This window comes from Perca flavescens, chromosome 5, assembly GCF_004354835.1.
Source record: "Perca flavescens isolate YP-PL-M2 chromosome 5, PFLA_1.0, whole genome shotgun sequence".
NCBI lineage: Eukaryota > Metazoa > Chordata > Actinopteri > Perciformes > Percidae > Perca > Perca flavescens.
This window is the reverse complement of record NC_041335.1, coordinates 4871647-4888931: the sequence shown is the minus strand read 5'-3', so window position 1 is coordinate 4888931 and position 17285 is coordinate 4871647. Positions and strand designations below refer to the sequence as shown.

At 42.0% G+C, this 17285-nt stretch overlaps 1 protein-coding gene across 4 annotated transcripts in view; it reads left to right on the top strand.

Annotated features, from left to right (window-relative positions):
• The first annotated feature begins 240 nt into the window (after positions 1 to 240).
• The window catches only part of specc1la (sperm antigen with calponin homology and coiled-coil domains 1-like a), a 35030-nt gene continuing 17985 nt past the window's right edge, over positions 241 to 17285 (top strand). For 2 of the 4 annotated variants that reach the window (XM_028577666.1, XM_028577665.1), the window contains exons 1-7: positions 7443 to 7861; positions 10934 to 11096; positions 11588 to 11726; positions 12997 to 13710; positions 14341 to 15287; positions 15732 to 15939; positions 16180 to 16253. In XM_028577666.1, the coding sequence (XP_028433467.1) occupies positions 7767 to 7861; positions 10934 to 11096; positions 11588 to 11726; positions 12997 to 13710; positions 14341 to 15287; positions 15732 to 15939; positions 16180 to 16253 (2340 nt within the window). In that variant the 5' untranslated portion in view covers positions 7443 to 7766. Of the gene's footprint in view, positions 540 to 7442; positions 7862 to 9350; positions 9418 to 10933; positions 11097 to 11587; positions 11727 to 12996; positions 13711 to 14340; positions 15288 to 15731; positions 15940 to 16179; positions 16254 to 17285 lie in introns of those variants that run through there. The other 2 variants (XM_028577667.1, XM_028577668.1) reach the window with 2 other exon arrangements.

The window sequence follows — 17285 nt, the reverse complement described above, 5'->3', positions numbered from 1 at the left end:
TCAGTTGTCATTATGTAGCAAAGAATCACATCAAGTGTTCACATCAAATGTGATTGATGCTAACCATATGTCCACATAACATTATAGTCTTATAATAATTAAGGTGTGATCTATTAATAAGAGTATGTGAACGATTTATCTCAACTTTAGATGGAATAATCCGCAGATCACTGTAACTTGGATTTGTGCCATTTTCCTCTACCCTTATTAAAGGTGTTGTAGACTTGGTTGAAGAGAAGCGCTGCAGACTTTTGGCCCAGTGCCAGTAGTTTGGAAACAGTAATAGACGTCCGTCTAGATATTTAGACATCCTGGGGGCAGTAACGTGTCCCCCTGTACAGAGGGTGATGCTGAGATGATGCAACTAGAGGAGGGGGCAGCAGAAGATCATCCGGCAGCTGCCAACAGAAAGAAGCTGACATCCGAAACCGATGCTGCTCCCGTCCGGAGTTGTGAATTAGCGAACTGTTTGCGACCGCAAATGAACACCTATCGGACATTCATCAACGTGTCAAACAGAAAAATTAGGAGAACCTCAGGTAGGAATATTGTACCTGCTTACTGACACAGCGCTGTCTTTTTTTTGCCGGCTATGCTAACGTTGTTAGCCTGACGATAGCATTAGCAACATTGCCTTTACCGTTGCTTAACGGTACTGACAGCTGAGGTAAATTAACTAACTGAAAAGAAACGCACAAAACCTAATCTAAAGTTACGTTAAATGCACAGACTTGCTTTGTTTGTTCGTTCGTTTGTTTTAAATAGCGTTACAGTTATTGTTTTAACCATCAAACCAGATTTTTAGTCAGCTGTCAAGGTAGAAAAAATCATTTAAACCTATACTATGAATTATTTCAAAATAAGTCGCGATGTGTTTAGATTCAGCACCACTTATACGTTATATTGACGCACATTCAGTTATGAAAGACCATTATTAAATCAATATGTATATCAATATAACGTTAACTAACTAAGGAGCTTTTTTTTTCCTGATTAAAGGCAATTTGCGTTTAACCGGGACAAGTTTCTGCTGACTTTGAATTTGTCACATCTTTTGTTGTTCTCGGCAATGGTTTTAAATCACTTCAGTGATACATTTCTAGTTTGGCTGACTTAACGTTAGTAGGCTACCCTGAACGTGTTGGCAAGACTACCTACAGCTAAATGTTTGGAAATAACTTCGGTCTTTTGAGTTTGTAAAGTGGAAGTATCTTTTCACCTGGCTGAATATCTGCAATATAACCCATATTACATCTACTCAATATCTACATACTATATACCTATCTATTATATCTCTCTTTTACTCAAAGACTTCTTCAAATTCTCCTCTTTCGGATTTGTGACATAGTTATTATAGTTTCAGGAGTTGTTGAACGGTTGTGCTTACGTGTCTGGCTCGGTGCTTTTGTTTTGAAAGCGCATGGCCAGACAGGAAGTGAAATTGTTGAAATTCCCTGCGTGCCTGACGTTATAGCTAACTAGCTACCTGGGTTATCTCCTTGGTTTTAAGTTGCCATTTGGTCTCTAACCTGATATAATCGACGTATGCTTACTCCATGGAGTGGGATAGTTGTCTTTGCCTAAAAGTTTTAGTTGGTAAAGTATTTGCTTGTGTGGTTGAATGACACACTGTTGGGGCTAACGTTAGCCGTGCTGCTGCTAACGTAGCTAGCTAGGTGTAGCCAAGAACAATGTAAATTTGCCATCCCTCTGAGAAGAGTCAACAGTAAACTGATGTTGCAGCTTGTCAATTCCCTTTGGCTGGCCCAAACGGTATACTATTGCAGAGTTTAACCAGAGGTGACCACAGATGTTTCGCAACTCTCCTGGAATAGCATGGAAAGAGCAATATTTCACACACCACTCTTTAAATCAATGTCCAGGAGATTGGCTTATGAGATATTCCTTCTCGGCTCTGCCTGATCGTTGTTTGCGTTTAGAAAAATATTATAATCTTGGGAACTTTGAACAAGGGGAAATAAATAAATGTATTTCCAAGACAACCCCATATGTCACGATCAAACTCATGCCCAGTTTGGTTAAATGTAATACAGATGATTACATTTTTAGTTGTAGTAGGCATGACAACTCTTCCACACAGTATGTTGACGAAGTGGAAGGGGAATGGTAACTCACAAACAGCTCATGTTATCACTATGGCTGGTTTTGCTTCTACAGTGCCAGGACAGGTCGATGTTAATGTGTTAAGGCATTTTAGTTACATATTCTTCATTTTAATCAGCATATTGTTGTAGCATTGAAATACTGAATTTGGAAATTTCCATTTTACTGAAGGCTGCATCACAGAAAATGGCTTGTTTAATTGCATTCCAGTCTTGTGAATAATAGCGAGGCGTATGATTATATAATGAAATTCAAGGTTTGACAGTTTCTGGTCTGTCTGAGGCAGACTGGTGCCTGCTTGTCCTTGTACACACAGTCACCACTTTTTTTTTTCTGCTACTTGAGACGCCACCACAGGAAGCTGATGTTTTGGCAAGGAAGTGCCTCCCCGCAGTTAAAGCATGAATAAGGGAGGAGAGCAGGGAAGGGATATTAATAAGTTACTAGACCACTGCAACCCCCACCTCCTTCTCTTCCCAGACTTAACTGCGTCTTCTGTCTCATGTCTCATGCTTTGTTGAGCTGTCTGTAAGGGAACACTACACACACTTGTTCCTTTGGTCAGCCTTAGATCAGATCCATTGCATTCATTACCACTGAAATCAAATACTGTAGCTCTATTTAATTAGAATCAGGATAAGTGTTATTGGCTTCTGGCTTATTAAGGAGCAGCTTATGTTCTGCAGCGCAGAGCGCCACATGGCTAAATTGACTTGAGGTGTTTAGCATAGTAAAGAATTCTGTTGACAATGTCCTACCTCTTATTAAATAGGCAAAATTGAAACATTAAATAATCATATCCTTGTGGCTACTTAATATGTTGTAGATTCTGAATATCAGTGCCATTCCTCCTCAGAAGATTTATGCAGTTGGCTCATATTTAAGAAAATGTCTGCTGGTGGCAGATAAACCGGATGGACTCTTCATTTTTGTGTTGTTTATTAAAGAGTTTAGCCATATTTAAACAATAATCCGTGAGCCCAATGATGCGGAGTCACCAAGAAAACAGTTCTTCAGCATCACAGAAACGGCATTGTTTTTGGACACGGTGTGATTCATCACAGATGTACTACTACAGTAGTGCCGTGTGAGAAGAACAACTCTTTTAGACTACATTTTCCAAACTGAGCCCCGTCTGACATGCAAGTGTGTGTAAACGTATTGTGTGTATTTAAATTCCTCCTCTTAAGAGTTTCTAAACTGGTACACACACAAACCTTTTTTTGCAGTAGTTTTGCAGAGTGAGAGAATGAAAGAAAAGGCAGCTGCCTCTGCCCATAGACGGTGAAAGAAATGTACACAGCGATAGACTTCGACTGAGACCAGTGAAGTCAATTAGAAGCACTTTTCCGGTGCTGGCTGAGCGTTACTGCGCAGCCTTAAACTGAGCTTGACGACGTAGATGTGACGTGAGCAACCTGTCTGAAAGTTGGAAGTCTTCTGGTAGCTGTGCCAAGAGAAATCTGTTTGTTCTTGTTCTTGGATTAATGTTACTTCTTATGAATTCACTCCATCAAAACGTTGCTGAAATATTTTGTTCCGATGCTTTCATGGACTCTCTATGGGCTTCTCCCCTGACTGTATGCCTCCACGGCCCCCCCGATTGCCTGCGAGCTTCTGCTGACTGGTAATTTCTCTACCGTGCAACAGAAAGTCGCGTGGTTATGACACAATCGTTAGCCTATTTTTACAAAAATGGCTGCTACGGGGCCATAACGTGAGATACAAGGTAATGGAGCCTTTTATACATTGTTGTGTTTCTTTAGAAATAAACAATGGACAAATAGAGTCTTTAAACGCTTCAGATGTAAAGTTATTCGATGTCAAAGTGACGCCAAAATGAATGGGAGTCAATTAAATGCTAGCGGAAGGTGATGGCTTGTTAGCCTCAGAATCTCCCCATAGGAGATACGCTTTCCGGATGCTTGCTTACCCCCTTGCCTCTGCCCCATTTAGCTGGACTTTTGGTCCCCAGCCAGTGCTCCCATGTCTATTCAGATCCAATGAAAAGAGCTGTGCTTTAGCTAGCAGCTCTCTGTTTCAGACATCTGCTTTGACACACATTCTTAGGCCTGGTGGGGTGCAACTTAGGCCCAGTGGGCCACCAGGCTTGCAATACACTGGGGGTAACCCTGATATAGGAGTGTTGTGAGGTGGGCTGTTATATAGCAAGAGGAGTCCTATTGATTGCCCTGTATTTTCAGCTGGAGAAGTTACTTGCTCAGTGGCATACAGTATGAATTTAGCGTCAGCAATGGTTCTGAAACTTGAAATGGTTCTATTTTTCTTTGTGCCCAAAAGGTTTTTGTTAATAATGAGAAAAAGTAAGACATGACAGCAGGACCGTAGAAGTGCTGGTAATGGCCGACTGAAAGACAAGGAAAGCTTCCCAGACAATTATTTATAGCTTCACTGCATATATAATTTAAGATAACCCGTCAACACATAATGTCTAGGTCTGGGTGACGTGTAGTAAGAACTGTACAGACATGAGAAAGTGCATGTTCTCTAAATAGAGCCATGGTGTAAAGCTTCCAAATAAGGTAAGCCTTGTGGGGATGTAGGGGGACGTAAAAAAGAGCTTAACCCAGAAAAAGACACTGGACTGGGGGAAGATGCATGGTGTAAATTTAGAATAAATATTCTAATCATGAACGGTCAAAGAGGTTGCACATGTTCCAACTATATGCTTCAAAGTATACTCTGAAAGTTGAGTTTATATCGTAAACCATAAGCCTGCTGTACAGGCCTGTTTCAGTGAATACAATCTACCTTTGGCCACAGGAGCTGCAGATTCTAACCAGCTGAGACACATTATTTGCCATTTTCTCCACATGAGGCAGGGAAGATCTTTTTTTTGTTTGGTTGCAGCACTTTCTAAACTTACTAAGGAGTAAGCACGTTATTCTGGTTAGAGATTTCCGTGTGTTGCAACTTGAAAAATATACATTTTAATTAAATCACACTCCTCATAACTCTTCCTCAAGGCTAGGGCTTTGTGTTTTCATGGTTTAGTCATATGAATTACCGTAGGCGTATCTAAACACTTCTCAACATCTACGTCACTGGAGGCCAAGGTTAAGCTGACAGAAATAATAAACCAAATATATACCTTCTCGGCAGAAAAAAATTAATCACTTTGAGGTCTCGGAGTGCCCTCGAAGTGGAAGATTTGGAGCAGGATGACAGATTTAAAGTATCATCTGTACCAAGGAAACAGCTGAAATCTATTAGAAAAGTAAGGGAGAGCCGGGACAGTTGAAACACTTTTTAATTAAACGTAATTTACAAAGCGATCGTATCGCACTGAAAGCTAATATTTTGTCACTAGCAACCTACACCTGTCATCTGTCAAATACAGTTGCATTTTCAGCTTTGAACAAAATCGTTCAGGAATTGTTACAGCAAAAGTGGGACGTGCGTAATGTTTCAGCATGGGCGGCGGGTGGGGGGGATGAATGAAACATACAAACTTCCCGCAACTTCAATATTTTACTATATCATGAATGGTACTCCCAAAAGGTGTTATTTTAGATAGATTGTTGCTGGGCTTTATGTCTTCGTGAATGTCTGGTAACAACTCATTGCCGTCATCGTGAAGCGGTTATTGAAATATCATGCACTGCAGATGATTCTGCCATTTTTATAGCTAAAACAGTATGTTTTCCCATTTATAGAATGTTTCTATTGTGGAAAATGTCGTTTCACTAGGTCTTTACGTGGGTTAGGCCAATGCACATCCAAATAAGTGACCTTAACGACCCACAGCCCGTCAGTCTCCATAGGGAACATGGGAAAACTCGACCCCCTACGTGGTGGGGGTATATATATGGTGGGGAAATATATTTTCATCTTTCTAAAACTGCTTTTCCATGTCTCACCTCCATAAATGATCGTAAACACAGATATTTGTGCATTTACTTAAAACACATGTGTAGCGGATTCAGGACACACCACAAAATCACCACGACACCACAGCTCTCTCTTTGGATCTTTGCTTTACTGATCGAGTCTGTAATGACACATGTGACAGGGACTGCATCAGTTCCACACACCCTCTTCTCAGACTACTGTGAGGGATACATAAAATAATAAAGTAAAACAAATGCAAAATAAAGTAAACATGCCCTGCCTCATGTGTAATAGATAACAGGTAAATACAGAAACCTTATATGTGCACACACACTAACAGTACAAATACGCATCACATTCGTTCTATTCAAATCCCACAGGAAAACTACATTTCCCATAATGCCGCGGGTCCTGAAGCGCGACTCTGAGCATGCAGCGGCACTTAAAAGGAACACAGTGCAATACAGACTCCAGCCCTACACACCACATCTGTCCCTCATCACTCCTCCAGAACATAGTCATAGCATAGTACATCAACATTGGAATTACATTTATACACGGGATACTACGTCAACGTACCCGTCTCTCTCAGTTTCCAAAACAGACTGAGAGAGGGACGCTCATGCGCACGTACCATACACAGGTTATTCACCGATGACAATTATCAACACATCTAAATGAAAATAAATGTACATGAAACATTACTACTTTCTTTGGGGTTGAAAACCATAACAACAGTGACAAGGCTAATCTAGCACAATCACTGTATTTTAAATAACATTAAATTGTCGACAAATGGAACATCCTGTTCCCCTTTTGAGACAGTACCACTTAAGAAAATAAAGTTAGCTGGAATATACACAAAACACACTATTACACATGGAGTTATAGCCTGGTCGGAAATGAAAAAACACTCCTTAATAATCGAAAAAATGTAACCGCTAATGAAGTTTACTTTCGACCATCAAAACGTATTTATCGCCTGTAACTCCGTGATAAAAGGAAATAACAGGAAGATATTTTAGCTGATAGGAGGTTAACATGCTCTATGTTTTGACCTAAGGAAGTCTGTCTATCATCATTGCACTCGGAGAAAACTAATGTTTCATTCGTCCTGCGTTTCAATCGTGCCGGCTCTCCCCTTGTTTTGGAATAAAGTGCAGTTGTGGTAGCAGGTTAGTTTCGATTCTCTGGAGGTATCAGGAAAGAGAAGTTGACAACATGTGGCTCAAATGTGACAGGTTTTTGTTGGTCAATGGCGCGATCACTTCCCGCTGGCTCAAGATAGCAATACGCCAAGAATTCACCTGAACACACCTCCCTGTAAGACCAGCACGCCCATGGGCGCAAAGATGGGCCCAGGTATTTGCTTGGTCGCTGGACGGGAAATTGACAACTGCGTCGGTCATAAACTAGCAAAGACACTTGCGTCGGGCTTTGCGCTGCGCTCGCTTCGCCGGCTGCAAGATACGCCCTCCAGAGTTATCGGCCTCGGCCAATAAGGAGTCAGTTTGTTAAATGGGCGCAAAGTGGTCTCCCCATGGACGGAAGGGTCTTCCTCACATTTCCGAGGAAAGTTAACGTAGCGGTTGAATTAGTAACCAAGCTAAATGAACTTTAACAAATTACAACCCAGCGGCGAGACAAACTTAGCGCGAGCTCTGCTCACTTGTCTCATCCATCTCGTGTCGCGAGCAATGCTGAAGAAACTGGCCGCCACTTCTTGAACTGAGCTCGGACTGATAGCTAGCTAGCTAGCGAACACTCGCTAGCGCTGCCTTTTACCGATAATGTCTAGTCTTCCACAAAAAAACTTAAAGGCACAGCTGGCGAGGCACAGCAATGCTGCTCAGAGCAAGTTGTCTCTGGCTAAACCCAAAGCGGGGTAAGTCTACCGCCCTCCACGGTACAGTGAGGAAATTAGCTACACCAGAAAGCTGACCGTTAACCTGGCTTTGAGCTTCTTTTTTAGTTAGCTAGCTATCAGCTGTGCCAACTGAGAAACACTGCAGTGTTAACGTTAGCTTTAACCTAGCTTTGAGCTTCTTTAATAGTGAGCTGTCAGCTGTGCTAACTGATTAACACTCTAGCTAGCTCTTAGCTAACGTTAGTTATGTTATCTTTGTTAGAGATAACTTACTGTGCAAAGTGCAAAGCTGATTGCAAAGGGCTTTATGCATCCAGAACAAGTTAATTTCTAGACTGAGACTGAATTGGTTTACTGTGTGGATTCAGCATGTTTGTGTTAACAAATGCTGCAATATTCTGCACATATTTTAATTGTCTCCGTTCAACTAATGTTCATGTATGTTAACTTATTTCCTGCAGCTGCTAACTCATATAATGAAGATATACAATGCACCTAACACTTTTGAAAGAAATCAATAATGATTTGGCTGTACAGGGCTCGAGAGTGCGACCAAACTTTGTAAGGGTGCGACAAGTTTTTTCCTAGGTCGCACCGGTGCACCTAACGTCCTTGCATCCGCTGCCTCTCCACTAACGAAGCAATGTCGTTTATCGATATGGTTTAATGTTGCGTTACATGACCCGTTCCTTCTGGAAAGCCGTGCCTGTGTTTGGATCTCTCCTCCGTGCAGCCCCGCCCCCATTCACTCACACACGGCAACATGGAGAGACACAGCGCCGCCGGTCCAAACTCCCGACATTTGTCTACAGTTTTAATTGTTATTAACACAGCTGTATATTGTTAAGTAGGAGATGGAAACCTGTGTTGGTACCGGTAACTCTCTGTTACTGCGGCCGCCAGGTGAAAAACACATTAGAAGTTATTAAATGCAACTAACTTCAGTTCGTTGAGTAATAGCGTGTAAGACGGAGCCTGCTGGATCATAGTTAATAAAAATGCAGCGCAGTGACGATACAGACATTTCATACCCTACACAAGACGGGTGTAACGCCTCTAATGAGTCATATATATATATATATATATATATAGATAGATAGATAGATAGATAGATAGATAGATAGATAGATAGATAGATAGATATATATATATATATATATATCTCTATCTATCTATCCTAGGCTATTTATTTTAGATAACTTTCATTTACATGTGTTGCAGCTGTATATTTTCAAACTGGTAAAGGAAACCCTGTCTTTGCATTTTATTTTAATCACAATCTGTTTTAATAAAAGAGCTTGTGAAAAGTTGCTTTGACTTAAAACTGAACATTTAGCCCACTTTGTAAAAAAAATACAGAGCTATATATCGTGTATCGCCATTCAGCGTTACGGCGATGCGAGGAAAAATTTGGGTGCACCTAAATTTTGTGCTGGTGCACCTAAATAAAAAAAGTTAGGCGCACCAGTGCAACCAAGGCAAAAAGTTAGTGTGGAGCCCTGCTGTACTCTATCAACTGATCTGACCTGACCTGACATCCTGTGGCTGCAGCTGCAATTGCTGTGCATCTTCCGGTACTTGGACACTCATACTAAAATGAAATGTGACATTCAAACATGCTCAAATCATCTCCACATGGAGTTTAGGTCTGTTTGTTTTAGATATATTGTTAAAAATTTGCATAGTTAATATTGTTCTTTGGTGTTCAGTTTATACAGGTTTTTCAAATGTTATTTAATAAATCTTTTTTTTTTCTCAATCTTTTTTTTTTTTCTCTCCTCCAACCCTTCTCACAGTGTTCTATTTAAAGTCTGATTTACTGCTGCTGATTTTTGATTATATGTATTCCCAGACCCAAACAACAAACTTCTGCTCAAGAAAACAACCGAGCAGAGAGAGATTGTAGCTGGGTTTCAAACAAATAACTTCTTCAGCTTCACTTTTTCCTCTCAAGAGCCTTAGTGTAAAAAGCTCCAAGACGTCCAAATCTGTGCTAAAGTGCTTACTCTTAGTCTCCAGCTGTGTCCCAAATCACTTTTTCTAGCTATAATGGCATCAAGTCAAGTTCTCTTCAGACCTGGACGCAACGCGGGAACAATGCGGAATAAAGCCTGCCGTGTTTTATACAAGCTTTTGTTATTTGGTTACAGCCAGTTTCAGCACCTTGTCCGCTGCCAAATGAACACTGTTGGCAAAATTGCTCCAACATAATTATAGGGGATTCATTTGAAATAGTTTTGAGAGAATATTTTTGTATCACCTGTTATTAATTCAAGACACATTCTGCAACAATGCAGCTCACCAAATTATCCTGGTATGAGTACATCTTGCACGAACATGGCACTTAATGATTTCTTGGCAGGGCAACATGATATTCAGTGCATCGGACCGGTTGCCCAGTAACAGGCTGACAGACTCACATTTTTGCCTCACAAAATAATGGCTGCAGTTGTGCTAGTTTGAGCTTTCACTTTGATCTGTGAAGGAATCTTACTTTTCCTTTTTTGGCTCTGCTCAATTTTCTACACAGTGCTCGGAAAAACTCTGTCTTGCCCATCTTTGTCTGGCGGTGCAGAGTGCAACCATGCACACACATCAAACTCTATCAGTTTGATCGTTGTTGCAGCTGACAGGCATGTGAAACTTTGAACTGACTGAACTATCGCAAATACAAAAGAGCCACCTAGTGGAGATATTGTTTGGCCTTTGAAAGCCTCTATTTCAGTGTAGATTCTTGTATTTGGGGTGGTCCCCTGCAGCTGTCCTAACGGCAACCAAATGGAACTAAAGTGTACATGTATCATGACGTAAATGTAATTAACAATATTTTTAAACTGCAAGATCTACAAAAACTCATTGTAGGGATTGGGAGAATAAGCAGAATTATTTTAAGTCAGTATTAAAATCTTCATATCACAAAGACAGACACAAGTTTTTCTGCAAGTGCTTGGCTATTCAATGTGGTCTCAGTGTGTTCCAGTGTTAGGGGAATAGCCTCTGTGGAAAGAATTCCTCTTCCATGGAAAACTGGAGCTATCACTCTACACACTGACACACATTACCTTTTCTCCACCCCTCCTTTGTGCACAGATTGAGCTGTAAATGTATCGGCATCACAGAGCTCAGTATGAAGAAGTCGGTCCGGACAGCGGCGAGTAAGGTGAGCGGAGATCGAGGGAAGGCAGAGGCCACGGCTACCGCTGGCTCCGGAAAGCCTGCAGCTAAGACCAGCACCACTGCACCTCTGTCTAAGGTAAGACTCATCACGTGATAGACACTTTGAATTTGATTAGATGTTCTTTTTTGATAGTGAATGTGTTGATTTTAAAAATGGATGTTTTTTTTTATTTTTATTGCAAGACAGAAGACAAAACATTAACAGACCAGCAAAAATCAAACAACACAAACGAGAAACATTAACAGAGCAGCAAAAATTTAACAAAACAAACCGTGCGTGTGCGTGCATGTGTGTGTGTGTGTGTGTGTAAAGCTGTTGCTTTTCACGTGTGTGTGCGGAACAAAAGGATGAGTGATGGGGATGGGCATGAGGGGAATCACAGGATGAATTGTGTGTGTGTGTATATATGTGTGTGTGTATATATATATATATATATATATATATATATATATATATATATATATATATATATATATATATATAAATAAATAAATAAATAAAAACTAGGAGTCAGGAGGAGCGCCACCATTGATTTTATTTTTTTAATTTCTTTTGTGTGCTTTCAGGTGAAAAGCAATGATGATCTTTTAGCAGCTATGGCCGGAGGGAATCCTGCATCAAGTAATGCTGTCAGCAGGACCAAGAAGACTGCCTCCATTGGGACTAATGCTTGCAGCCTAGACAGCAAGCCAAAGACAACTTCAGGTAATAGTCCATGCCTACATATGAATTCTCTTCTATCTTTAGTAAGGTATTAAACAGAAAATAAGGGCTGGGAAGATATGCCTCTGTCCTGATTTGATTCTTTCACGATACATGGGTGCTGATTCGATTTGTATTGTGATTCTAGAAGTATTGCGATTGTCTTTTCCTTTTTTTTAACAAAAACAAAAGTTGAGTAATCCACTTCTTGAGACAATATATCATGAGACATTTCTAATAGCTAATTGTTTTCTAAAAGAGGCAGCGGATGTCAGTCTGACATTGACTTAATTTGTATTTTCTGCATTTTCTGTTGTCGCTCTGTTTTGCTGGAAGCGGATATGATGTAGTGGCCGTCGGCGGTACCATATAAACAGAAAATATTAAGCTAAGTCATTGGTAAAAAATAGGGCTGGGCAATATGGACCGAAAGTCATATCCCGATATATTTTGGCTGAATATCGATATACGATATATATCCCAATATTTTTTCTGCAAAGTGAGTGCAAATGCTCAGTCAAAGTCAAAGCCAAATATGACATGTCACAAGTAGTTTCATAGAAACCGGCTATTTCAGTGAACAGCTGCAAAATCAAATGAATAAATAATAAACAGGTTTCTTCACCTGGTTCAATGCTCAGCTGTTCAAATAACAATAAAATGTAAAAATAAATTCTGATTAACCCTTGTGTTGTCTTCCCGTCAACCTTTTCGACGTTTTTGACGCCTTTTTTTCAGTTTGTTTTAGTTTTTTCCAACTTTTTAAATTGTTAAATTTTTCTTCTACACATTTTCAGCGCTTATTTCTACGTCCCATATTTTCTAATATAGGGCTGGGCGATATAGAGAAAATCAGATATCACGATATTCTTGACCAAATACCTCTATCGATATTGCGACGATATATTCTAGAGTTGACAGTTGGTGCTCTCGCAAAATATCTTCACACTTAGATTTTAGATAAATAATCATTAATAATAGAACAACTAGAACAGTTTGGTAAATTCATAAAAGTCCATCACTTCACTGTAATGCAGCCTTTAAAACCAGGAAAAGACACTTATGGTCATATCACGATATTACGATATCCAAAATCTAAGACGATATCTAGTCTCATATCACGATATTGATATATCCCTGATCAATATCGATTCTGGGGAAAATAATCGATTTGTAAAATAGTCACACAAAAAAATCACGATACATACGATTTTCGAATTGTGTTTCCCACCCCTACTGAAAATGTAAAGATTACTTTATTCTCTCTGACCAGGTACTTCATCCAAGCGTACAAACTCTTCCATTTCCAAGGAGCCAAATTTGTCACGAGACCGTCTCCGGACATCCAGGACCTCAGCCAATAAGAAGCAGTTAGTATCAGGGACCGCAGCGGGGGATGTAACCTCAGGGAAGCGCTCTCGCAGCCAGATCCTGGCGGAGTCTGACGGCCGCATGAGCAAGTCTAAATCAGACAGCCAGATCAGCGATAAGGTGGCTCTGGAGACCAAAGTGAAAGACCTGTTGGGTTTGGCTAAAAGCAAAGATGTGGAGATCCTCCACCTTCGCAGTGAGCTGCGGGACATGAGGGCCCAGCTTGGCTTGGGAGGGAAGGAAGCAGCGCAACAGGAAGAAGCTGCAGAGGTGGAGGAAGAGGAGGAGGAGGAGGAGGAGGAGCAGAAGCCCCAGGTTTCAGCCATCACAGCGGCTGACGTGGAGTCCACGCTGATTCTCTTACAAGAGCAGAACCACGCCATCAGGGAGGAGCTCAACCTGCTCAAGAGTGAGAACCGAATGCTAAAAGACCGACTCAATGCGCTGGGCTTCTCTCTGGAGCAGAGGCTCGATGCCTCTGACAAGCAGTTCACCTATGCCTACCTGAGCCCGGACCTGACAGCAGGTAGCGGGCAGAGTGATGGCGGGGGAACATGTACGCTGACGTCCTCGGTGGAAGGCTCTGCCCCGGGATCCTTGGAGGATCTGCTCACAGGTAGGGGTGTTGTAACGATACATTGATGTGGATCGATCCATCGATTCAGTGATCCACGATCCAATATTATTGATGCAAAGTGAAAATATCAATACATAATATCTGTAAGTTGCCCCTTTTATTTTAGAGTCCCACTTAATATTTATTATTTTCTTTAATAAACATTTTTTTATTTCAATGCCTGGAAAAGCTCAGTTAGTTACTTTTTTGACTTGATATACTGTAAATGTTTAAAGCTATGGTGCGTAGTTTCTGTCGCCTCCATGAGGAATTCTTAGTAATGGCAACAAAACTGCCAGCACATCCACATGACATAAACCTTCCGTAATCGCGCACCACGCCCACCCCTCCCCCACGCAGTTGGTTGTTACCAATGAGGACACAGAGGATAAAAAAAAAAAACATGATGGACTCTTCAGAGGAGGTTATTATTTTTGCTTAATTAGCCTTGTATCAACTCATTTGGCAATGGCTTCAATGTAACAGACATTTATTAATATGAAAAAACTTATCAATTGCACGCCCCTGAATTGAATGGAATCAAGATTGTATCGTGACTATCAGTAAATATTGTATCGGTGTCCCAATCAATATAATATCGTATGTGATTTACACACCCCCTGCTCACAGGACACCAGCACGGAGGCTCAGCAGACAACCTGGACAGTGAATCCAGCGAGGTCTACCAGGCCGTCACCTCCAGCGACGATGCTCTGGACGCCCCCTCCGGAGCTTCCTCGTCATCGGAATCGGAGTGCGCCCCCAGCAGGGAGCGCTCGCGGCGGGGCAGCAGCGGCAACGCCAGTGAGGTGTCAGTTGCCTGTCTGACGGAGCGCATCCACCAGATGGAGGAGAACCAGCACAGCACCGCCGAGGAGCTCCAGGCCACGCTACAGGAGCTGGCCGACCTGCAGCAAATCACCCAGGAGCTGAACGGAGAGAACGAGCGGCTGGGCGAAGAGAAGGTGATCCTCATGGACTCCCTGTGCCAGCAGAGCGACAAGCTGGAGCTGTACGGGCGACAGATTGAGTATCTGCGCTCTCTGCTGGACGATCATCACATATCGTACGGACTAGAGGAGGACATCAAGAGTGGCCGCTACTTGGAGCTGGAGCAGCGCTACGGAGAACTGGCAGACAACGCCCGCTTTGAGAGAGAACAGCTGCTGGGGGTTCAACAACACCTGTCCAACACACTGAAGATGGCTGAGCAGGACAACGCTGAGGCCCAAGAGATGATCGGAGCGCTAAAAGAGAGGAACCACCAGATGGAGCGCATCATGGAGTCCGAAAGACAGGGTCGAGTTGCCATGGGGGCCACACTCGAGGAGTACAAGGCAGCAGTTAGCAGTGACCAGGCGGAGCTGAGCCGCTGCAGAGCCCAGCTGGACCAGGAGAGGCACAGGGTTGCCGAGCTGTACTCTCTTCACACCGCAGGGGACAAAAACGACATCTGCCAACTGCTGGAAGGAGTGCATCAGGGGAAAGAAGAGGCGGAGGCCAAGGCGGCCAAGTTGCAGAAGGAGCTGGAACAAGCTCGCAGTGAGCTCACTCGACTGCAGGAGTCTTTCAGTAAGGTTAGTTCAAACTTTTTCAGATTATGCGATGTATAATCGGAGGTTATTACAGAGACATCAATTTCCTGAAGGACTAAAAGAATAAATTGATGTGTTTGACCTATAAAAAAAGTATTCTAGGCTGCAAGTAAGGGTTTTTGGGTCACCAAATGAGTTCCCGTTTATAGAGCAGAGCCAGATTTAAGCTTGAAAATGTCACATATTCAGCGGTCAGGTCTCCAGAGTCCACCTTTAGCAAGGCGTGGTACGCAGTCCCTGTTAGTACCTCGCCAACGTACCACTAGACCAAGGATAACTGTGTACTTAACACATACACACTGTACACAATATGTCTCCATAAGTTACTGTATGACACTGATGGATTTGTTTTGCACATTAAGTCAGCTAATTACTTCATGGCTTGTTGATGAAATAAAGGATAGCCCTCTTCCTGTGTTCGTGCAGCTGGACAGGGAGTACAGAGACTTCCAGGAGCAGGTGCGGCAGCAGATGGCCGAGCAGGAGCGCGTGCTGGAGAAGCAGCGTGCGGAGCTGCAGGAGAAAGACACAGAGATCGCAGACATGAAGGAAACCATCTTCGAGCTGGAGGATGAGGTGGAGCAGCACCGAGCTCTCAAACTCCACGACAACCTCATCATCACAGACCTGGAGAGTAAGTGGGCTGGACAGAACAGTGTAAACTCATTGTAATGGTCAGACTTTGACTGGCTAGTAGGTTTATATACCCTCATGTTTATTTGAACAGGCAGTCTCACATTGCCAGACTTATCTCCACTGTGGAGTGCTGTGGAGTAAGGGCTGGCTACACCACACATACATTCTAGGGTAGGAGTACAGAACGCTCTAGCTTGTTTGCATTGTTAGACCAACATGTATTTACTTCCTATTTCAGACTCTCTGAAGAAGCTGCAGGACCAGAAGCACGATATGGAGAGAGAGATTAAGATTCTTCACCGCAGGCTGAGGGTAAGAGCGCTGCAGGGGGGCAGTGAGCTATTTGAGGACCAGGACAGACTCTGGTAGACTAGGGTCAAATAATATTTGCATACAGCTCTATGTTGCCTCCCCCAAAGAGGTAATGTTTTCGGTTTTTGTTTGTCTGTCTGTCAGCAGGATTAGGGAAAAAATACTGAGCCGGTTTTCATGAAACTTGGTGGAAGAGTGTAGCATGGGCCAAGGAAGAACCCATTACATTTTAAAGCGGATTTGAATCATGGGGTGGATACACAATATATATTTTACTTTTTCGTTAACATTGTGAGATAGCGCATGACCATGGCAGGGGTCTGCTCTCTCCAAGCGCCCTTCTAGTAATTTAGCAATTTAGGCCAGTACGAAATAGTACATTAATGTGGACACTGCTCAAAACCAACGCAAACAAGTATTTGCATTGGCTTCATGGGAAGACATTGTAGTTTATGTCCTCTTGATCTGCTTATTCAGCACATTAATGTAGCAGCAAAAAAAAGCACTTTGATGTCTTTCAGCTCGTTGTTTTGCAGCCAGCAATTTTACTGTTTTGGTTTAATTTCATGGCTCTCATCAACCCTGTCTCTAGACACTGCAGGCAGTTGTATTCATTCAGATAATGGAAAAACACAGTCAGCGACTAGCCAGTGAACATAGTGGAGTATTTAGCAGCTTAATAGCCAGATATGCCTCTCAGGAGTTGGAGACCAAAGCAGAGCTAAAGGGAGAGTGGATATTGGACTTACATTCATCAGGTGGCTTGAAACACTTCTTTATAAGGCGATAACATATCAGATGTTGCAGCTTGTTAAGATAAGATCATACTTTGTTAATCCTACAGCGGGACATTTTAAGTGTTACAGCAGCAAAGGGGATAGTCCAATAACAAAAGCATCAGTAAAAAGTGCAAGATATAATAAATACAAAAAAAAGGCAGTTAAAAGAAAACCACAAATAAACAGTAAAAAGCTAAATATAATAAGTAAACAGTGTGAAAGGTTGAATACACATTATTGACAGTATTCAAAT